Source organism: Lampetra fluviatilis, chromosome 12, assembly GCF_964198595.1.
Source record: "Lampetra fluviatilis chromosome 12, kcLamFluv1.1, whole genome shotgun sequence".
NCBI classification, from domain to species: Eukaryota; Metazoa; Chordata; class Hyperoartia; order Petromyzontiformes; family Petromyzontidae; genus Lampetra; species Lampetra fluviatilis.
The window spans coordinates 3,932,570-3,956,580 of record NC_136286.1 but is presented as its reverse complement, the minus strand read 5'-3'; the positions used below and the strand labels follow the sequence as shown (position 1 = coordinate 3,956,580).

The following is a 24,011-nucleotide window of genomic DNA, read 5'->3' as shown; positions in this document are numbered from 1 at the left end:
TTAGCGCGCTGCGCTACGAACCCGCTCACGGCCAACAGCAGCGACGATTGACTGAACCGGTCCTGGGCCTCCCCTACGTCGACTCAGCCTTAAGTGAGTACCTGGTGTAGTGAATAAACATCGCCACTAAGGAGACAAAGGCGGCCGGGCGTGGTTGTCGGTCACCCACCCCCTCGTGTGCCGTTCCGGCCTTCATAGGTGCTCGCTAACAGCACTTGCTCCTACAGTCTGTTCGGCTATACGGGGGATCTTTGTGTATCTGTGTATGTTTGACTATGTGCTATGTCTATATGTGTCGTGGAGAACGGCAGTGGAGTGGTTAGAGCACTTCGCTACGAACCCAGCGACCCGCGTTCGATTCCCGCTCACGCCCAACATCGGTCACGAACATCTGAACTGGTCCTGGATCTACAACGAGTACCTGGTGTGCGGGGGGGTAAAACATCACCACTGGGGAGACAAAGGCGGCCGCGCGTGGTGCTGGCCACCTACGCCCTTGTGTGCCGTTTCGGCCTTAATAGGTGCTCGCTAACAACACACGCCCCAATCGTTCATAACACTGGACAGAGTTGTTTTCAGTGTATTTGTTTTTGCTGGTGTATTTCGATATTTGTCGAGACCGGGCGAAAGCAACCCGGCCGATATTTCATTGGAGGTTCTGACAACAACAAAACATAGTTTAAGCATCGAATTCGCCTTTAATTGATGAGCAATTAGCGTGCACGGATATACGGTTCGATATCTCATTGTGCTTTCGCGTTATCGCGTCTGCCGCCCAAACGCGTCAAGATGTTTCAATTCTCAAACGCGTGCGATGCGCGTGACAAGATCGCGACCAAGCACGTAAATTTCTATACAACCCGTGCCATTAACGTTCTCAACTAATCTATATCCATCCATCTCGTACGTCATGTTCATGCGATATCCAGCATTGTATTCGTTTCTACTGTCACGCATCTAACGTGCGCGTGCGTGCGCGTGCATTGTGTACGAACACGCGGTAATTATTATTTTGTCGGCAGTCACCGTGAATCGAACTCACGCGGTGCGGCTTCGCAGCGCAGTGCGCTAACCACTCCGCCACCGCTCGACTCGGCCTTAAATAAATATTTGCTGCTGCATCTTAAGCATTGGCACCGGGGAGACAAAGGCGGCCGCGCGTGGTCATGGCCACACCACTCCCATATGTGCCGCTTCGGCCTTCTTAGGTGCCCGCTAATAGCACATGACCCAACAGTCTTTAAGTCGATACGGTAGTATCTTTGCCTGTACTGTATATACGTGTGCGTGTATGTTTGTGCTAATGCGTGCGCATGTGTCTGTCTGTGTGTGCGTATAACTGCGACGGGTATCCAACTTGAGCAGCTGCTTTTCTAAAGATCACTGCGATTACAAAAACAAATTGTGAATCACCACCACCACCACCATCATTACCATGATCTTTGTCACTAACACCACCATCATCATCATCATCAATTGCGTATTTACAAAAACACTCTCCCGCCCAGCCAGTCAGCCCGTCCGACCACCCTGCTCACCGCCTTCCCCGGCCCCTCCGTCCGTGGCTCAGCACTAAATGGGGCTCTGATCAATACGGGCCCGGCACGGCCGTCGCAAATTGTTCGGACAGCAATAAAACCGATTTCCGAAGCGGCGCGTAATTGGGTCGTGATTTGATCCGAGCCGCCGCACCGAGCGAGCGACGCTCGATTCTCTGCGCGCGCTGAACCTACTCGCTCACGGCAGCAGAAACAGCAGTTGCCCGATGCGTTCTGCGACCCGACGAAGAGCACGTGGACTGAACTGTTTAGGGTATTAGTCGTAGTACCCCGAGTAGTCGTAGTATGACTTAAGTTCATACATATTGTCTTCAGGTGGATTGTTACATGGCAGGATCGGTTAGAGGTGGTGGTGGCGGCGGCGGATGTGGGATGGAAGACTTCATCCAGCAGTGGATTGATCAGGGCTGATGATGATGATAATGATGATTCAACTTTGCGTTGTTGCCCTTTGGCCAGAGCGGTGCTTAATGAACGGAATTTTAACTCGCGCCGAAACCATACGCAAGTCGTTCGTTGTGCGGTTTGGTAACATAGAAGTTGGCGCACGTGTGTGCGTGTGTGCGCGTGCGCACGTGTGTGCGTGTGTGTGTGTTTATGAAGGTGCGTCTTGAGATGTGTCTGTCTAACGGGCGTGCGGGCGGGCATGCGGTGGTGATGCGCGGTGCTGTGTGTGTGTGTGTGTGTTTTATCACGGTTGTTTCACAGATTAAAACAATAATCAGTCCTTTGCTGAGTTTGTATTTGTACGGAAGCTTTCTGTACTCATACAACCATCGTACTTGTCAATCAAACGCCGGAAACAATCGCCATAGGCAGCATGACAATTAATCCACGATCACAATTAGGGCGTGCAATTGTAAAATTACCTCTACAGTACATGTATATGATAAAATCCATCGTGAGCATATCCTCTGGGTACCGTCATTTTTTTGTAATAATGTAAATATATACAGTACAGTATATATTGCACGGTCTATATACTGTAATTTGTGTATGAAATGATGTCTTGTTGGAGAGACGATAACCCAAACCGCAGGGGAGTGTACTGTGTATGCACGTTGAACTTCTTTCGCACCGTACGTAGCCAACCGCGCTTATCGTAGGTGCGGACACGGCAGGAGCTTCAATCGCGAGATCGGCTCGGGAGGGAGGGAGGGAGGGCCGAGCTTGAAGTCATCTCCAACGACGCGCCTCGACTACTTCTGCTGCTGCTGCGTCCACAACCTCGACGATATCATAACGAGGGGGCGTTTAACGGGAGAGTCTTCCCCTTCGCGATCGCCGTTCTCCAGTGCGCTTGAGTCTCACCCCCCCCCCCCCCCAGCGTCTCGTGGTGAACGCAGAGCGCGCGTTACCAACAGCCCCGCGACAAAACGCAGCGGTTTGCTGATCGCTCGTCGGGCGCTTTTAACGCGACAGGCATACAAACAATTGGGCCGTGGGATTATTCGTGTTTGCGATGGGGGGTTGAGAAACCCAGCCCAGAGAAGGTGGGTAAGTGGAGGGGAGTGGGGGGGGGCAGAGGGGGGTCCTGACGTGAACTGTAAATATTTTATGAACGCGATGAAGACGGGTCTGTTTGTGTTTGTTTGATATGTTGGTGCGCGTTTGATGTTGATGATGGTGATGATGTCGCTTATGATGGATGTATTTACGTTGAACTTCTTTCGCGCCGCACTTAGCCAACGGTGGTTAATCGGAGTTGCGATCGTGATGATGAATACGGCATTGATAACGACGAGGGCAATGTTGACGATGGAGTGGATGATGATTACTTTAATGGCTTGGTTGACGATAACAACGACGCCTTTACGATGGTGTCGCTGATTCTGCTCCTATTGAGGATGACAACGACGACGACGACGACGATGATGATGACGCCGATGATAACGACGACGACGGACTGCGATTGCTCGCACGCGCTGGCCACTCGGGCTCAGCCCGGACGGAGCGAGCCGGGCGGGGAACGAGGATGACGGCGTTCGGGCGCTCCGAACGCCGACGCCGAAAAGCGGCGGCTGCCCGCAGAATCAGCGAGCTCCTCTCATCCCCAAACGTTCAGAATGTGGAGCGCTGCAACCCCCACCACCACACCCTCAACTCATCCCTGCCTCCCTCCACCCCTCCACCTTAGTCCCACCCCCAGCATCACCCGGGGGCCGCCCCCTCCCCCTCTGGGAAGCCAGACAAGTGAATCAATGGCCGCTTCTTCCTTTCAAACGTCGTATTCACTCCGAGCCACTATATATTATGAAGAAAACCCTCCCGTCGGTACTTATAAAGTGGTGGTGAAAAGACGGTCAGGTCACGTGACGTCCCAAGAGGATGGAGGTCCGCCACGTGATCTCGGCAAGCGTTCATTAAGTTCAATATTTGCTCCGCGGGGTTTATTTAATAGCAAAAAAAAAATATGTGCGCTCGCAGTTGCGCGAGGAGGTGGCGATGCACCAACCGAGAGCGGATGAGGTGGAATTTTCAGGAGTTTTTACGGAGTCTGGCGGTCGCCGCGAGGGGAGGGAGTTGAGCGCCTTTGGTCGAGGGCCGCGCGCGTCCTCGCGATTGTAATCAACGAGTCCCGAGGATTGTTACGAAAGTCCTTCCTGGAAGTTCCTCTTGAACTTGCGCGCGCGCGTGTGCGGGATTTGCCCAGCGAGTCGTCGTGTTTTCGTTGTTCGCGAGTCAGCCCCGCAGCCGAAATGCGACGTCCAACTCCGACCTGCTCTGCTCTTTCTCGATTTGCAGAGATTTGCACCGCGCTCAACGCAAAAGAATAAGCACGTGGTTGTCGGTAGTCTCGTCTTGTCGGTCGTCTCGTCATCGCGACGACTCTCCCCTTCAATCGGTCCCTCGTCCCTCATCTCGTGCATTCGTCGCGTGAAGTTTATATTTAAGCCGAACTGAACCACCGTCAACAGCCTCGGCATTGAAGTCTGTGATGGGCGGCGTACGTGTGATCGGAGTGATCTGACCTTGTGGAGTGGAGGGCGCGGGGGATAAGGGCGGAGGTAAGGCGATGGGGGGTCAGCGGGGGCGGAGGGGGGGGATAGAGCGGGTGTGTGCAGCTGAGAGCTACTGCTGATGGGGGTCGTGGGTTGGAGGAGCTGCTGTTGATGGGGGCGAGTGTGCGCGTGTGTTAGTGTGTGCGTGTTGGGGAGCGGTAGTGTAGCGGTTAGCGCACTGCGCTATTAGCCTGGCGACCCAGGTTCGATTCCCGCTCACGGCCAACACCAGTGACGGTTATCTGAACCGGTCCTGGGCCTCCCCTAGGTCGACTCAGCCCGAAATGAGTACCTGGTGCTGTGTGTAAACATCGCCACTGGGGAGACAAAGGCGGTCGGGCGTAGGGCTGGCCACCCACCCCCTCGTGTGCCGTTCCGGCCTTCATAGGTGCTCGCTAACAGCACTTGCCCCTGTAGTCTGTTAAGGATATACGGGGGTCTTTGTCTTTGTGTGTGTGTGTGGGGGGGGGGTGAGAGTCGGAGTCGCGTGGCCTCGGGCAGAGAAGATATACTGTCGGTTATTACGATGATTAAGTGAAATGTACTCCTCCTGGAACATTCCCACGGCGCATTGACACCGCGAGCGCGCGCGCCGCATTCACCGTGTCAGACGAGCGGCGACGGCTGCGAGGAGGCCCGAAATTGATGTCCGCACCTAAAAATAAAAATAATAATCTTCTTGGTTCTTTCGGTAAAGTCACGTAGAAGGGAAATAATTAAATAATAACACATTTTACATGATAACATTTCTTTTAAATAAAACATAATAAAATATATTTTACATAAAACATAATAATATATCTTTTATTATTTTATTATTTCCCTTCCACGTAACTTTATCGAAAGAACCAAGAAGATGAATCCCTGCAGTCACGAAAGCTTTAAATCGAAATAATAATAATGCCGCGACTCGGGATTTAAACAAAAAAAAAGTCAGCTGCAACCGCCTTGTATCGAAGCGGTTCGCTACGTACGGCGCGAAAGAAGTCCTACGTACGCACGCGCAAGCGGGCACCTGAGAAAACGCGTTCAGCGCTCCGAGTGTTTTACGCAATTAATTGAGCACGTGTTACCCAACGAGTTTAGATTTGAACGTCGATTGATTTATTCGGTTCAATATTTGCGCTGACGATTATTTGCTGTGAACGTTCCGAGAGAAAATTAATGGAAAATATCGCGTCGAATTGAAAATACTACTTGGCGAATATGTTGACACCCTCTCCGATGCGTTTCTCGAGCCGTAGCGCGCGCGCGGGTTGTTCGGCACGATGTCCGACGTTTCGCTCCAAGCGCCACACCCTGCGCAGTGATTGTATCTCAAATGATTTCACGTTGTTACGTACAACTAGCCAGGGACAGCTGACGTCGGGGTCCGGGCCCCGAAAGCTTTCCCAAAGCGATACAAATAAATAAAGTGACGACGACCGACACAAGACATCGCGAAACCAAACCAACTGTGCCGAAGTTTCCGTTGCTCTTTTTTTAAATTATAATATTTTATTCGGATCACGAACACGTGGCATATACCTTAGTTATTTCCATTAAACACGCGACACTGACAAACACACACGAACACGACGACGCCAGTGAGTCCACGAGTTCTTGCACGGAAAAGCGAGCGGCGCAGGAGGGGGGGGGGCAGTGCAGGTGGAAGAGTCGGGGGGGGTGCAGGTGGGAGAGAAAATTGAAGTTTCGCGTGGCCGGATTGGGGAGCGGCGTGGTGGGGTGGGCGTCACGTTTTGTGAGTAGCCGTTAAGTGTAGCGGCGGGTGGACCGAGGAGGTGGAGGTGGTGGTGGTGACGATGATGTGCGTTTTAGTTTATTTTCAGATAAATGTTCAATTCATCACGTCGAACGAGCCATGCAAAAAAACCCAAAGAGGATGGAAAACGCGCGGGGCCTCAGCCACCACCACTGGCCCGGCCCGGCCCGCCCGAACAAAATAACGAAACTAAAATACCCTTACTCTATTTTACTCGTGGATTTCCGAGCGGGATTTTGAGCTGCTACGAACACGGAGTCTACACCGAATCGAGAGGCCTATGGACAGCACGTGACTGACAACACATTCAGAAACAACGTTCACGAACGGGGGGGGGGCAAGGGGCTGCGGAGTGTGAAGAGCGCCGAGACGGCGATCAGAGTCCGAGTCGCGGTCCGGGTACTCGCCGGAGTCACCATCGAGGGTCGATGGTCAATAATCATCATCATCATCATTGTCGTTCCCACCACCACCACCATCATCGTCGTCGTTGTCATCAATGATCGCGTCCGTGCGCTCCCATCCCTTGTGTTGATTTCTCGGGAAGTTCTTTTGTAGCGGCAGAATCACAAGTCGTCCGGAGGACCGCATTTTATCCATCCGTCTCTTCTACTCAATGTCCAACTTTGGAGTTCCTTCCCGTAACAAAACTAAAAACGCCGTCGGATTTTTGAGGACGAGAAGAAGTAGTTGAAGATGAAGAACCAAAAACACCCGACCTCGTTAATCGCTAATAAGTCAGTGCTGTGGAGCTCAGTGCTGTGTAGTACATATACATATATACGCGATGCCGCTGTTGAATATATTATACATTAGCAGTGTTTATTAAATACACTCAAGCGCTATGTACATTCACGCTGCGTGGGCAACGGGACGAAAGCCGAGAGGGGCGTGCCGCCGATCAAAAAATCCCAGCTCCACAAAGTCATCTTCCTGCATCACTTAAGCAGCAGCCCACCCCCCCCTGCCCGCCCGCCCCTCCTCTCCCGCACCCACCTACCCACCAAAATAATCGCGTATCATTCTGCGTAGGTATATATAATCATCATCATCATCATCGTAATAATCGCTGATGAGTCTTTAGTTTTTGTTTGTCTCTTCATAACTTAGCGCTATATATATCGATAAAAAAACAAAACAATATATACACATCTTCGTCCGACCACGTGGACATCAACACGTCGTGTGCATGTCCATCGTTGCTCTCGTTGCCAAGCGAAGGTACCACGCATCTAGCCGATAAATCCCCACACCCCGGGATGATGGGGGGGGGGAGTCTTTACATCGCGTGGGGTCTCTGGGGATGGGGGGGCACCAGAGGGGAGGGAGGGTGCAAGGTTGGTCCCCTCTCCCTCCAACAGATCCATCCACCCATCTTCCCCCAACCACCCCCACCCCCCAGTCCTCTCTCTTCATGGCCGCTCGTGGTCTGGGCTCCCCAGATGATGTTGCTGCTGCTGCTGTTGTTGTTGTTGGAGACCGACGGCCAAGCCGGGTTTGTGCTTCTTGAGCAGCTGGCTGATCTTCTCGTCGTCCGAGTTGGGGTCGAGCGGCTTGTTGTACTCGTCGTCGTCCTCCTCCTCGTCGTTCTCCGACGTCTCCTTGAGACGCTCCGTCTCCGAGTCCTGCTTCTTCTTGGCGGTCGCCATCTCGGCCGCGTGCTTCTTCCGCCACTTGGTGCGCCGGTTCTGGAACCAGACCTGCGAGACGGGGGGGCGGGGCGGGGCGGGGGGGGGTTAAGGAGGGGAGTGAGACGAGTGAGCCGTGAGAGTGAGATAGAGAAGTGAGCCGTTGAAGAGAAAGAGATGGATGTGATCGAGACGCAATCGACGTGTAAATGCTTAAAATCCGCAGACATCACGTCAAGCTGTCAAGTGACAAGACGACTCGATAATTAAGCGTTGTCATCAGCCATGATCAATCCACCGCTGGATGAAGCCCGCCCCCCCCCCCCCCCCCCCGTCATCATCTCTCACAATCCTCGGGCGATGTAGCTCACCACGTGGGGAGCTATCTGCCACAAGAGCCGATTTCACTGCTTGGACCCCGGCTCTCAACGTAATGAAATGCGTTGTATGAATGTACAGTCTATCTCCGCGCAGTCCTTGAAAGACGCAAGGACTGCTTTGGAACGAGCAAACTTCGTACAGGTCTCGACTTTTCCGAGTCTCATCAGCAAAATCGTGCCTGTTAAATCCCGCTACATTGACAGATGCGCTGAACAAAAGGCTATCCGGGTCGAAACGACCGCGCATAATGAGTTTGGTTTCAAGGATGATGAAACACGCAAGTGTATATATGTTTTTTTTTTGTTCTCGAAACATGCACACTCGCGTTACAAAGACACCCAATAAAATATTCAAACGTAAATTTAAATCCCAAGTGACTGCGATATCAGTATCAGATTATCAGAGGGGAAATGCAGTTGTATTCAATTAATGTCAGCTACTAGACTAGCGCGTCGGGTTCACACGGACACGCATATAATCGCTCCACTGCTGGATGACGGCCTCCCCACGTAATACATTCGTAAATAGAAGTGTAGTATTACAATAAAATATATATACATACTATGCTACGTTTCGGGTAATGACCCTTCTTTATAGCGCGCACGTACTAATGCGTCGTAGGGGTTATTTGACCATACTGCATGGTGGTAGAAACTCTCCCCTAAAAAACATTCGCAAAAAACAAACAATCCAGCCTCACAAAAAGCAGGGTTTTCAATTAGACCCGAGACACGCTGGCCATGAGAATCAGCTTACTCTGCGCCGCCAGAGTAATTATTCCGACTTGGGCCTGCACTAAATATGAATTTGGAATGAATGGTCCGCAAACAAAATGCGTTATTTAACAAAAAAAAATGCATTTATAAATATGATCGCACGTTAACAAATTGGCGAATATACGAGCCACATTGTTTGTATTAAATGACCCTAATTCCCCGGTGGGTAGTGGAGTGTGCAGTTTGTAACCCCGGAGGACAAAGATGTATTCATTACTTAAATCCATGTACGCCCCATGCACACACGTGCACCCACACAAATATAACACTGATATATCGTCTCACACTAATTATGGGCTGGGGGGGTGGGTACCAAAAAAAAAACATTAAAGAAAATAATTACCGCAATTCAATACGATTTATACGCCGCGGAAATTAACTGCTAATTTTTGCAAAAATCATGGATGGCCTCGAGTAAAAGCATTCTGCACAGCGCCACGTGCGTTATTAACACGGGTGTGGCATTTGCGCAAGAACAGCGGGTTATTAACACTCGACTCCGATAAACACAGAGTTTAAGTTTATCTCGCGTGCATTACAAGGCGTGTTCGAGCAACGGTGATCATTCGAGCACGGATTGTGCGCCCCCATTCATCGCAGCGATCACGTGAATTGCAAAGCGGTTAGCGCAACTGCGTTGTTGAACCCCGACAACGTGAGTTCGATTCCCAGCAACGGCTAACGTCAGCTACGAGTCATATCCGACTGACGGGTCATGTCCTCCCCCTCCCCCCCGCCAACCCTCATGGCTAATGTGTACTGGACCAGCGTGGTGAAGTATAGTCAATCGACTCCCCCGTAACCGACACGGCGTGCGTGGCAAGGCCGTCATCTAGCAGTGGATTTACCAAGGGGTGTCATTTTGAATCGGTGTCAATTCCGCGCGGTTCCACGTAAATCATGAGCGCGTGCAACAACGTGGGACTCGACGACGCGAGTCGGCACTTCGCGCAATGGAAACCGGTCTCATGCGACAATCCATCTGCTGCATCCTCGCTGTGTCACCTATCCGGGTGAACGTACAAGACATCCCTCGATCTCCAAGTCTCCCCACTGCCAGATATACACCCCTCGTCCATGCTCTCTCCTACCCGTCATCATCATCATCATCACTACCACCACAACCATCTCTACCGCCTACCTGCACTGCCACGCTGCCTCCCCCCCTTCTCCCCGTCTCTCTCCGTCTCTCTCACCTTGACTTGACTCTCCGTCATGCCCAGCGAGTAGGCGAGCCTGGCGCGCTCGGGACCCGCCAGGTACTTGGTCTGCTCGAAGGTCTTCTCCAGCGCGAAGATCTGCTGGCCCGAGAAGGTCGGCCTCGTGTGCTTTCGCTTCCCGTCCTTGTCGAGAACCACTGCGCCGGACGCTGCACGCACACGCACGAGAGCACATACGCAAGGGGAGGGGGAGTAGGGGGGGGAGGATGGGTGGAGGATGTCGAGGAGGAAGGAGGAGGAGGAAGAGGAGAAGGAAGGGAGACAGGGAGCGCGCCGATGTGCGTTAGGCTGAGAAACCGTCACTCCGCGTCTCGCTCTCTCCACATGTTCCCCACGACATCTGCACGGACTTCCGTCGCCTCAGGGCCGCTGCAATTGAGTTGGGTTGGTGGCCGGTCACACCGTGGGCATTGTGGGTCTATCCACGGGAGCAGCGATTCCGATGAGGGTGCTGTTCACGTTACCCTAAGACGGCTGTTGTACCTAATAACACCACGTGCATGGCACGCGTTAAGTACGCTGCGGGACGCGTATGTTCGTGTGCGTCTGCGTGTGTCCGTATAAATGGTCAGCGAACCGCACTACGAACCCGGCCACCCCGAGTTCGATTCCTGCTCACGACCAACGTAACAGTGGCAAATATTTGCACGGGTTTTGGGCCTCGCCTATGTTGACTCAGCCGTAAAACGAGTGTCCGATGCGACGTGTAGGCATCGGCACTGGGGAGACAAAGGCGGCCGGGCGTCGCGTTGGCCACCCACCCCCTGCGTGTGCTGTGCCGGCCTTCATAGGTGCTCGCTAACAGCACTTGCCCCAAAAGTCTGTTAAGGCTGCACGGGGGATATTTGCATTTGCATAAATGTACGTGGGGAGCGACGGTGCAGTGCTCAGCGCACCACGCAACGGACCCGACCACCCGCGTTCAATTCCCGCTCAAGACCAATAACAAACAGCGGCGAATATTTGTTGGGTCGCCGTCTCGTGGGTCGACTCAGCCTTAAACGAGTGCCTGAGGCTGCGTGTAAACATCAATGGGGAGAGAGAACGATGGCTGGGCGCGGTTTCGACCCCACTAAACCCTCGTGCGCGGTTACAGCCTTAATAGGTGCTCGCTAACTGCACTTGCCGTAATAGCCTGCTAGAGGCTACGTGGGGGATACTCTGTATGAATATGTATAAATGTACGGCAATGTGTGTAGGAGCGACCTCATGTTATGTCCTCGTGTTATTATCATGCTGTGTGTGTGTGCGTCTATATGTGTGTGTGCGTCTATATGTGTGTGTATCTATGTGTGTGTGTGTCTATATGTGTGTCTATGTATGTGTGTCTATGTGTTTGAGTCTATTTGTCTGTGTGTATTTATATGTTTGTGTGCCAATGTGTGTGTGTGTATGTGTCTATGTGTGTGTGTGTGTCTATATGTGTGTGTGTGTAGTTGTTTGTGAGTTTATATGTGTGTGTCGATATGTGTGTCTAGATGTGTGTGTGTCTATGTGTGTGTATCTATGTGTGTGTGTGTGGGGAGCGGTGGTATAGCGGTTAGCGCGCTGCGCTACGAACCTGGCGACTCGAGTTCTATTCACGCTCACGGCCAAAATCAGTGACGATTATCTGAACCGGTCCTGGGCCTTCCCTAGGTCGACTCGGCCTCAAATGAGTACCTGGTGCGGTATGTAAACATCGCCACTGGGGAGACAAAGGCGGCCGCGCGTGGTGCTGGCCACCCACCCCTGGTGTGCCGTTCTGGCCTTCATAGGTGCTCGCTAACAACACTTGCCCCAACAGTCTGTTACAGCCTATACGGGTGATCTTTGTCTTTGCGTCTATATGTGTGTGTGTCTATGTGTACATTCTGAAAATAAAGTGCTTAAGCATCCTCGCGTCATATAATGTTGACAGTTATCACCAGGCGTGTATGCTTGCACGTGAGTTTCGGTGTGTAACTAATAACCCTGTGTCTCCGAGTGGCCTCAAAAACGTAAAGATTATCATGCTATGTATGTGTGAAAGTATGCATATATATGTGTGTGTGAACAGCACTTGCTCTAAGACGAAACGGGTGGTATTTGTCTTTGTAGGCATAAATGTATACGTAGTTTTTGAAGCGGCGTCAATCATACGATTAAAATTAAAAGGTTACATCTGTACGTGTGTATGTATATAGGTGTGTATGTATTCACATTTTATGTATCTACGTAGTGTCTTCCAGGTAGTATAGGATGCGCGCGCGCGTGTGTATGTGTGTGTGAATGTGTGTATGTGTGTGTGTATGTGTAAGTGTGTATGTGTGTGCTGGTATTCAACGCATACACGATTCTCACTGCACGGCTCTCCGTGTAAAATGTTTTCTTCAAAACAATTTAAAATGTCAACTATTACGCAAATGTAGAATGTGATTGCATCGTTACGGTGATTGGGGACTCGTCGGAAATTGACACGTGGACTGACACCACGTCTCTCTCGTCTGCCCCGCGCTGTGAGCGTTTAACCCCGCGCCGTAGTCTGAGCTGACCGCCCGCGACTATCGGGAAATCTACACGCGCTTACACGTACGGTCTAACGTCTCCTCCGTCAAATATAAAACGTGTTTTCCTTCCAGATAATCTGCAATCCCATTACTCTAACGGGTCAACTGGGAATTTGTTATCGCACTGCAATTGAAAAGCGTGGTCTTGTTCAAATAAATAGATTTGTGTGTGTGTGTGTATACGCGTGCGTTAAACATGCGATGCCATTATTTAACATTGGTCGCTAATTATTGTATCTATGGCTTTAACAAAAAGAAAATCACGGAAGGCATCTTCGTGGGAATACATTTAAATGTGCGAATGCCAAATCTACAAGTGTGAATTACAACAGCGAGCGAGCTTCATTACTAATATATATCAAAAAGTGTAAAACAATAAAATTTTCACGAGGGATTATTAATTCATTCACTCACAATATGTAATAGGTGGAGTGTGAGTGCGAGGTAAATTCTATGGGTTTCACGCGGTGATGTCTCGGACGAGTGGAGCTGTGTCGTCATTGCAATCCACCTGCCGACAGGGCATTCTGCGAATATCCCAAATATATACTTCTGTTCAAATGTGTGGCCTTAGTAAGAAAAGAAAAAAACTCCGTGGAAACAAAAACGAATACATTTTAAAAAACAAAACTATCAACACAAACTCGAGATTTAAAATTGTGACGTTCAGAATGTGCTCGGCATTAAGCTACGTCGCCGTCATTACAGGCGATGGTCTCTTTACGCGGACAAAACTGGAATGTAAATTCATAAATACAACAATAACAACAGCGAAACCAGTCGCGGATGAAAAACGACAAATTTCGTGAACTTATTTGCGCGACCAACGCTGGACGGGAAACGGCAGTCGTGATTGTTATTTCAAAGCGACGACGATGTCTTCGGCACGGTGTACGCGCGTATGTCGTCGAAACTTACATTTGTACGAGTTAATTAAATTGTCGTATTGACTCGATTTTTTATTTCAAATCGGTCCAAGTGAATGCCGCGTGCTTGTATATTCGTGAAACCGACGATGATTGACTTGCGTCTTGACTTATTACTACTAACTGCGTATTTGTCAACAGGTACTTGCATGCCAAGAACGCGTCCTGCGGTGATTCCCCGTGATATTTCTGCTCGCGTTTAATTGCTTGTGAACACGTTCAACCCGGCGCGGATTAAAGTCGCCGTTAAACTTAAGAGTAACCCGGGCGAAGCCAGAGCGTGTTGTAGAGTTGACAATCTAAACTCGGGCGCTAATAACACCCACATCATTGCAATCACTCGCAACACACGGCTAACGGGCTGCACGCGAGTAATCTCCTCGCCCCAAGACTCGGACGAACAATCATCTTCCGTGCATGCGCCCCGCTAAACGATCACACGCAAGCACACACCTGACCAACGCGTGCATCACAACCCCCCCGCGCTGCCCGCACCGTTGACGAGCGTGACCACGAGACATCGCCGACAAAGCGTCACACGAGACCACCGCTTGCGCCCACGACCAACACCGACGCGAGATCGCGCGCGCGCGCGCCTCGCTCGGAGCCGAGCTCACTCACTCGGGGAGCAGCCGAGGCGCGCGTCTCTCCACGGCGACGTCTGCATGAGTCCCGGCCAGAAGATGGGCGGGCGGCCCGGCAGCTCGGCCAGTGGCTTCGGGTAGCGGCCGGCGGCGGCGTGAGCGGCTGCGGCGGCGTGAGCGGCTGCGGCGGCGCCGTGGCCGAAGTAGACGCCCGCCGTGGCGGCCCCCGGGTTACCCCCGATGCCCCCGAGGCCCCTGGTGAGGCCGGCCGACAGCAGCCCCGGCCCCACGCCGCCGGCGCAATGCATCGAGGGCCGCCCCAGGATGTCGTTGATGCCGTGCGGTGTCGCGGCCGCTGCGGCGGCGGCTGCGGCCGCGGCCAGCTGCGAGCTGAGTCCGGTGAGTCCCGCGGCCGAGTGAGTCTTGAAGCCGGCCGAGTGCGAGTTCTGCATCGCGTACTGGTACAGGGGCGCCTTCATCTCGGTCATGCTGTGCAGGGCTGCCAGAGGAGGGCTGCTGAGGACGAAAGCGCTCTGCCGGTTCGTAGCATCCATATGCCCGACGGCTAACATTACAGCCGGTCCGTGCGGAGCGGTCGACGACGAGCACTGGACACTCAGCAGGCAGGGACGGTTGGAGGACAGAGCGAGGGGGAGAGAGAAAGAGAGCACGAGAGAGCGAGCGGAGGGGTGGGAGAGAGAGAGAGAAAAGTGCTCTTTTACAAAGTGAATGAGTGTGAGAGAGAGCTCCAAAACGAGAGGCGAGACTAGAGGGGAAGAAGGGGTTGGAGGTGGGGGGGTGTACGGGGAGGGGGTGGGAGGGCGAGAGAGGCGGACAGAGATGTTGTAGAGAGAGAGAGACGCGGAGAGAGTTCGGCAGAGAGATGCAGGCGCTCGGGAGGACGCGGGGCCCCGTTGCAGTGGGGTTCGCGCGGCGTGGCGGGCACTGCGTTGTTTTTGTTGTTCAAGGCGGTAGCAGCAGCAGCAGCCTCGAGGCGACGCGCGTTAAGTTTGAGTGCGAGAGGCCGCCTTGTTTGAGATGCGAGCCCGAGATAAAGGCGGCTGGAGCCCGCCGAGACCGCCTCCCATTGGCCGACGCTGCCGATGGAGTATTCCCTTCCTCACCCCTTCCTCCTTTCTCCGCCTCCCTCATCGACGACCCCCCCCTATCCTCTGCCGCCCCCCTCCAGCCCCCCGCCCCCGCCCGGCTCTCCACCGCCGCTGTGTGTGTTCAGTTGATGCCTCGATGCGCATTTGCATGCTCAAAGGCCGCCCGGACAACACGAGGGGTTTGTGGCACCGCACTGCATTGTAGCCGGCCGTAAGTTGTCGAGCAGCGAAGTGCTGCTGCTGCTACTGCTGATGATGTCCAGAGAAACCGAAGCCGCATGAGGGTTGGCCTTGTTTGGTACGAACAAGCGATGCTGGAAACAACGTTGGTTCGGGAAAAGTCAAATTGTATTCGACGGGTGTGGGTCGTTTTGATTCTGAATATTGCGATGTAACGCGTTGTCAAGGAATTGGCCAAACTAAACCCGAGCAAGACCCTCCTGGGCAGGAGGGGTATTGAGACTCGCCTGTGAATTACTGATTTAAAAAATAAAAAACGTCATTATGAACGTGCCATCGGGATCTTGATGGAAGCGGCGAATTATCGAATTTGATTTTCCCTGTGATATTGGACGCCACGATACAAAATCGCGTGTGGAGACACTTTGCACGTCCTGTATGTATACAGAGATCTCGCCATTGAAATAGAGCACAAATGTATTACTAGTTGCCACTGCCCATGATTATATACGTGAGCGTGCATTTATCTGTAGGTATATGTATGCGTGTGCACCGCAGGCCAACGCGTGTCTATGTACGTGAATGTATGTGGGTGGTAGTGTAGCGATTAGCGCACTGCGCTAAGAACACGGACAATAGTGATGATTATCTGAACCAGTCCTGGGCTCTGCCTAGGTCGCCTCAGACTGAAATGGGTACCTAGTGCTGCATCTATAAAACACCAGCCCTGGGGAGACAGAGGTGGACGCGCACAGTGCTGACAATCAACCCCTTCGTGTTCGTTTCCGGCCTTAACAGGTGCTCGCGAACAGCACTTGCCCCAACAGTCTGTAAAAAGCCTGTATGGGGGATATTTGTATTTGCTGGCATGTGAATATAAATCATTGTGTACCACGTGCATGTGTCCATGTGCATTAACTCATGTGAATGTAGCAATGCGAACACACCTGTGATAAACAATTATTTGCTGGGTTTACACGTGAATTTCTGAGCACATATCCCGCCCGCCCGTGATATTTCTTGCATTGTACCAAATGTTTCTGCAATTCTTTGACGTTTTGAAGTATGTTTTTTTAGTATGAACGTCCCCTATTGGATTACTCTATAAACTCTACAGATATATGTGCGTATAAGGGGGTCTTTGTACATATATATATACTTGGGATGTAGATATTTGAACCGGGAAACCTGAGTTTGATTCCAGGCTACGGTTAGTGTCGGTGTCGAGTGATATCTGAATCAGTCTCGGGATCACCGAACTTCTCACCATCACTGACCAGGTGCGGTCCCCCCCCCCCTCCTCCTCCTCCCATGAGCGACAACGCGTAGGAAGCCTTCATCCAGCAGTGAACTGGCACAGAGATGACTATCACGATTGCAAATGCGTCGACAACACAGTATACCTATATATAACGCGTAGGTCGTATAGAATGTTTTTTTTCCGTAGTGCGTACTGCAGCCGTGCGCTTGCTGCGAGTGTTGGGAAAACGAGAACAGCAGGGACAATTGCGTGCGCGCCACGTTCGAATGTCATGAAATTTAGATGCAACACAATTTCCCACGCCCGAAACTAAACTGTTTTCATGTTCACCAGTTAAGGCTCACGGAGCTCTGGAGCTTATTTTGAGAAGCGACCTGGCCACAAATGATATATCAACGAAGTGGCTCGTCACGTGGAAATGTATAGCAGCCAAATGACCTAAACGCATGTTTGTAAATGTGGAGGAAAAAGCCGGTGGACCCATAGAAAAATCCACACGACCACGGGCAGAACACGCAAACTCCAAATATACAGCAGCAGGCGTCAGGGTCGGGATTGAGCCCACGAACTCCTGCAGACCAGGCGAGGTAGTTAACATCTCGCCACCGTGGCACCCACACGCAACCATCTGCCCTAAGAGAACGACGGTGACTCTCGCCATGTAAACACAATGATTACACAGCCTTCTGCCAACGCACCGCTGGATGAAGGACTCCCCCCCCCCCCCACACACTGCTGTCGATTATGGGGGTTGTTTGACCATACTTCACCACGCTGGCAAAGTGCGGGTTGGTGAGTGAGGGGTGCTGGTGGAGTTGGGGCGCTGGAAAGCGGTCGGAATCGAACACAGGTGGCCGAAATGCAAAGTGGAGTGCGCTAACCACTGCGCCATCGCTCGCTCCTTTGATTTGAAGCGCGCGGGCAATAAATCCGTAGGTCAACAAGTGTCTGTCTACGACATGTATTATAATTGTTTACTTATATATTAACCAATTGAACGGTCGTACGAGATGCAATTCGTCTTTCAATGAGTCTATAGTTTTACAGTAACAGTCTCGCATAATAATAATCATCATGATGATAAACCTTTGCACAATTACGCAATACCGTGCTTGTAAAACACGTGTGGCCCATCCGGGGTCACACTCATGCGTTTCAAATAAACTCGTCTAACAGAGGTAATACGCTGTTGCGACTTAATACACGCACACACACTTGTGCACACACGTGCATACACGCATACCCACACTAACACACACATACGCGCGCATAGACAAAGGCAAAAGATCCCCAGCGTTGGCTTTAAAAGACCGTTGGGGCAAGTGCCGTTCGTGAGCACACTCGCAAACAGGTGCGCGCACGCATACACATACACACAAAGATATGCGCATACGCACGAACAACCACGCACACTCACAGCCATACAAACATAAGCGTACACGCAAATACGCATATCCCCCGTATAGTCTCAGGAAGCAAATACAAAGACACGCACAGAGGCACAGGCGGACACGTGCATACAGAGACCTACACACACGCGTGCATGAAAAAGGACAATCACACGCACAGTGGTATCTGCTGGGCTGCAGTACGCAGAGGGTAAAGTCAAGAGGTTTAAGTCCAATTCAATCGCAGCGCGGAGCGATACGTGGGAAGCCCAACAGCTTCCCCGGGGTCGTACACGCAGCTCCCTAGGGAGGATGGTGGGGGGGGGTACATGATACGGGGGTACACAGGGAGCCGAGGTGGGGTCCGGTGGGAGAGATCATAGAATGGGTAGAGATGCAGGGAGTGAGTGGAGAGACATCGAGATATATCGCTTGTCAAACCTGCCAGATGTTTGGTGCAGGAGTCGAGGAAACGGCAGAGGCATCGGTTTGTGTGTGGGCAATGTCGCTCCATTGATGTAGCGACCGATACATAAACCTGCCTCTCAAGTCGCCTACAGCGCCGTGCCCATAACCGATGACTCAACGCGGTTCGAGGTCTCTGCTTGTGTTTTTTTTTCCTGTAAGTTTGTTATCTCCGATTTTTTTTTTGCTGATGTTATTATCGTGTTGTTGTTGTTGTCGTCGTCGTCGTCGTTGTTAGATGAGACGCCGTAGATTCGCTCGTTGTTGGTAAATATTTAAAATAATTTCGCCCACCCATAAAAAAAAACGCCCGTCAAACGGAGTGCAAAGGATGTGAGTGGTGGGATGTGCGTGCGATGTTGAACGATGTGCGTGCGATGTGCGTGCGGTTGTGCGCTAATCTGCGGGGGGGTGGAGTGGTCTGACTCGACGAGACGTGAGAATGTTGCGATGCGCGCGTTGTACGGGATGCGTGCCGAGTTGGATGGAGTCGCTTCCGACAGAAGCAGCAGCAGCGGCAGCAGCTGCAGCAGCGGCAGCCACCACACTCTGACGCGCTCTCCGGTCGCTACAGCGTTTTGTTCGCTACGATATCCGACGTTTCGATCCACGTCCCCGGGAGCGTCGTCTTCTTTTTCTTCTTGGGTCTACGTCGTAGTTTTGCAGCCTAAATTGTTGGGGGTGGTTTTGTTCGTTTATGCAGTAAAAGCCGCACTGAGTTTCAAGGCTCATTTTTGATGATGGTAATGCATTTTAGATAGTTCGTGCAAAAGGCTTTCTTGAGGAGTCGCAGATAATTGACGCTTTGAATGGCCATCGTGTTCAAGTGCTGATGTGACATCCTCATGTTTTGTATAACTGCGGGTATAACCCATCACTAGATCACGTATGATCAATGAAGATAATGATGATGATGATGATAAATTAAAAACGAATTAAGTTAATATTAATAATGTTGTCTGGGATATTTCACAAAAGTGGTCGTGTACATGTTAATGTTGTTTTACTTTGCCACTGGGTAATTTCAATCATTTTAGCGCGATTCCTTAAATGGATGAAGCGTCACCGCCATACAATATGTACACATGGATAAATATATAAACACTGTACACGTAGCTATAAAATATAACAGTGTTAATCACACTTAACACCGGTAGCTGTAAGATTGCTATCTCATTTGTGTCTGCTTATTAACGTCTATGTAAACTTACATTTTTCATCATCATCAGCAGCAGCCATGATCGACCCACTGCTGGATAAAGCACCCTCCCCTACGATGATGGAAGTAGTAATCCACTTGTGCACTCTTGTGAATAAACTGGAAACATTTAACGCGTTGTACAAATGTATACTGTCAAACGTTTATTACATTGTTAGCGAGAGCGCACCGTGCCGTGTTTACGATGATTATAAATTGACGAATAGTCAATGCAGAGTGGTGCGTTCGTGTGTGTGTGTGTGCCGTTTATGCACGTTGCGAGTGTGTGTGTGTGCACATACACACGCACACACACACGCACTTACGTGTGTGTGTGTGTGTGCACATACACGCGCACACACACACGCACTTACGTGTGTGTGTGTGTGTGCACATACACGCGCACACACACACGCACTTACGTGTGTGCGTGTGGGTGTGTGCGCGCACGTGTTCTCTATCAGACCGTTGTAAAAGGCCGATAACAACTCCGCTGCCAATCAATGGCTATTGCTTGAGATAATACTACACGTGTCGGTGTTCGCGTTGTATGCAAGTGGACCGTGCTCGCCGCGTGTGTGTGTTGAATGTTACGTATATGATGTGGTGTATATAATGTGGTGTATATAATGTGGTGTATATAGTGTGGTGTATATAGTGTGTGGGGAGCGGTGGTGTAGTGGTCAGAGCACTGCGCTACGAACACGGCAACCCGAGTTAGATTTCCCGCTCAAGGCCAACACCAGTGACGATTGTCTTAACCGGTCTCGGGCCTCCCCTAGATCGACTCAGCCTCAACTAAGTACCTGGTGCGATGCGTAAATATCACAACTGGGGAGACAAAGGTGGCCGGGCGTGGTGCTGGCCACCCACCCCCTCGTGTGCTGTGCCGGTCTTCGCGGGTGCTCACTAACAACACTTGCCCCAACAAGTCTGTGCAGACTATACGGGGGATCTTTGTCTTTGTATACAGTGTGCGCACGGCTCCTCCGTGAATGGTAAATTAAAGAGACGAGCCACGGGAGAGTGATTGTGGCCATGCGACGCAAACTGTGGACCGTGATCGTAAACCAGCCTCGTCTGCGTTTCTTCAACAGAGGCACAGCAAAACCACACCAACTCTCTCTCCTCTCTCTCTCCTCTCCTGAAGCCCCCTCTCGCCGTGGCGATCTGACCTCGCGACATTGGCGTTTGGCTCCCGCGCGCGTTGCCGTCGTACGCGCAGAAGAGCGTGGCGCGCGTTCCATTCGCGAGTCCTGTGCGCGTGCACAACGTCGAAGCTACGGCACGCGTAGTGATGATGAGGAGGAGGAGGAGGCGGCGGCGAGTGAGAATATGATTTCTAGATTTGAAGCTTTCGTGACTGCAAGGATTCATACTCTTAGTTATTTCGGTAAAGTCACGTAGGTAAAAAAAATGAAATAAAAATTAATAAAAATAATATTATTCATTTTAATTTCAATTTTTAATAAAAATAATTTTATTAATTTTAATTTACATTTTTTTACCTACGTGACTTTACCGAAAGAACTAAGAGTAAGAATATGATTTGGTAACGAAATAACGAACCGGAACTATGCTACCGACAAGACGCTACACGTGCTCCGTTTTTATTTAATTGTTCCGCGCGCGATCGCTTAACGTAACATAATGAGCGCATTCGACGGTTAGAGATCGCTGTTGATTACATACGATGCGTATCGATGCGTTCGTACGGTATCACGCACTCAGTCACGGCGTGGGGAGGGAGGCGTTCATCCAGCAGTGGATTGATAGAATGGCTGATGGTGATGATTATGTTGTTGATGACAACTCTCTCCTTTTGACTGCCTTTCTTTATGTTCACGTACGTGTGCATGCATAAACGTATAAACACATGTAAACCGTCTATACAAACAAGGACGTAGATCTTCCCGTTCAGCCCTAACAGACTGTTGGGGCAAGTGCTGTTAGCGAGCAACTATGAAGGCCGGCACGGCACACGAGGGGGTGGATGGCCAACACCACGCACCTCGTGTCTCATAAGTGACGACGTTTACACACCGCACCAGGTACTCATTTGAGGCTGAGTCGACCTAGGGGAGGCCCAGGTCCGTTTCAAATAATCGTCACCGGTGTTGGCCGTGAGGAGGACTCGATCTTGGGACGCGGGGTTCGAAGCGCGCTAACCCCAGCACGACCGCTCCCCGTAATAACACGAACAGGAGTCGTAATTTTACACGAAGTGGCGGTGAAGCCTCCACTGCGTTTGTGCCAAGCGAGGTGCACTCTGAAGCCACGCGGGGTGGCTGTCCAAGGCTCGCCGGCATGAGGTCACGGGCCAGACCCAGCTGGAACACACATACGCGCACAGCAGACTGACTGCCTTGGACAAATCACGAACTATGCGTCCGATCTCCGAAGCTAAGCAGGTTTTTCAGCCTGGATAGTAACTTGGGTTTGGCGGCCACCGTGCATAACAGGTGTCATAGGCTGCGGGGTTACATTATGGATAGTGCAGATTAAAAAAATAGATAGTTGTACTGTGCCTCTTTGCTGCCCGCCTTTACCAACTCTCACTGAGCAGCACGGTGCAGTATGGTCAAGTATCCTCCAAGACCCGCGCAGCGTGGGAATTGAGGGCCTTATCCAGCAGTGGATTTACACACAGGGTTGTACACGCTCAAGTCAACCGAGACGGTCATCGCGACAAACAGCGTTGATGCCAGGCGCAGCTCGCGATCGCGACCTTCCTTCTGCACGATCACAAGGCTGTTGCATTTGTGAATGGCTTCTTGCAAACGTTTGCGAATAATTCCGGAAATTCGCTGCATATTAAATATAGTTTTTTCTCACAGACACCTCTTGTCAATCCACTGCCGGGCAAATGTTTTTCTCCGACGTCGTGTCTATCATGGGGGCTTTTTTTTAATACCCATACTTCATCCACGGATTGCATAGCAATGTTGCAAGACACCGATTCAGAGCGTGCAAAAGCGGAGTCGGAGAGTGCGTTACCCACCGCCGTATCTCAACACACCGACGCAACAGATCGAGCAATTGGTCGGAGCAACGCACTGCCATGGAATGGTCATCATCCGTTTGTTTTCTGACAATTCTGCCCCTTAGCGCAGCGCCTCTTGTGCAGAACGCAGTGAAGAGAGAAAGCCATTACGCGTGCTAAGATTCCAATTCGGTGATTAGTCCAGAAAGATAGAAGCATTGCTCGCGAATATTAATACCGCATTCTCTCGGATTAGCAGACGCACCTTTCTCCTCTCTGCAGTTTAAAAAGTCGAATTTTGTGGCGTGCGTCGGATCATTTGTGTTGTGCGTGACTAGACTTGTAGAACTTTATTGATACCGTGAGCACGCGTGTTTTCTTGGGGGGGGGGGGGGGTGCGTATGCAATAACATAGTCTGGTACGGTATGAAACATTTATGATAAGTGGAATCCGTATTTGTTCGAAGCTCTGATATTATACACATTGGCTTTGAAACTCATTGGCCTACATCAGTTTCAAAGACAGTGCGTATATTATCAGAGCATGTTTGTTTGCATGTTCACCACAAGTGCGTGTGGTTAATGCAGACTTGATTCCTCGCAAAAGCTATCTATTGGGTGTGTGAACATTTTAACACCGTGTTATTACCGGAGAGGGTAAAACGTAATAAAAAAATAGCTAATCCGAAGGATGTTTTTTTTTAGTAACTCTTTAACATTAAGTTGGGCGTTTGACTGGTTGCGCACCTTATTCTCAAAACATATTGACCCTCTCATACACGCTCTACAGCACATTGGTTCAGTACACGGCAGCACACAACATTGAGAGCGGTGGGGCCAGTGGTTAGGGCACTTCATTGTGAACCCATCAACCTGACATCGATTCCCGGTCAGAGCTTAACGTCAGTGGGGAAGTAAAATCTGAACTGGTCCTGTTTATTCGGCAGCTTCACCGACCCACACTGGCCAATCGTGGTGAAGCATGCGGTAGGTCTGCATCCAGCAGTGGATTGACAATGTGATTTAAATTATTGTTGTTATTGTTTTTTTTTTGATTAACG

The 24,011-nt window shown here is 50.9% G+C and overlaps 1 protein-coding gene across 1 annotated transcript; it reads right to left on the bottom strand.

Annotated features, from left to right (window-relative positions):
* Positions 1-7,345: 7,345 nt before the first annotated feature.
* Positions 7,346-14,995, bottom strand: LOC144934931 (homeobox protein Nkx-6.2-like). Its single transcript, XM_078861187.1, has 3 exons — positions 14,404-14,995; positions 10,305-10,465; positions 7,346-8,023 (listed from the first exon to the last, which is right to left on the bottom strand). Exons 1-3 carry the CDS (start codon positions 14,936-14,938, stop codon positions 7,736-7,738), a joined length of 984 nt encoding a protein of 327 aa, XP_078717313.1. The 5' UTR covers positions 14,939-14,995; the 3' UTR covers positions 7,346-7,735.
* Positions 14,996-24,011: the final 9,016 nt, after the last annotated feature.

Excerpts from the sequence above, each read along its gene's own strand:
- LOC144934931 (XM_078861187.1), bottom strand. The coding sequence starts at position 14,938 with ATGTTAGCCGTCGGGCATATGGATGCTACGAACCGGCAGAGCGCTTTC. Across the intron at positions 10,466-14,403 it reads GCGCCTCGGCTGCTCCCCGA|TGGTTCTCGACAAGGACGGG; the intron begins GTGAGTGAGCTC and ends CGTCCGGCGCAG. Across the intron at positions 8,024-10,304 it reads TGACGGAGAGTCAAGTCAAG|GTCTGGTTCCAGAACCGGCG; the intron begins GTGAGAGAGACG and ends CCCGTCTCGCAG.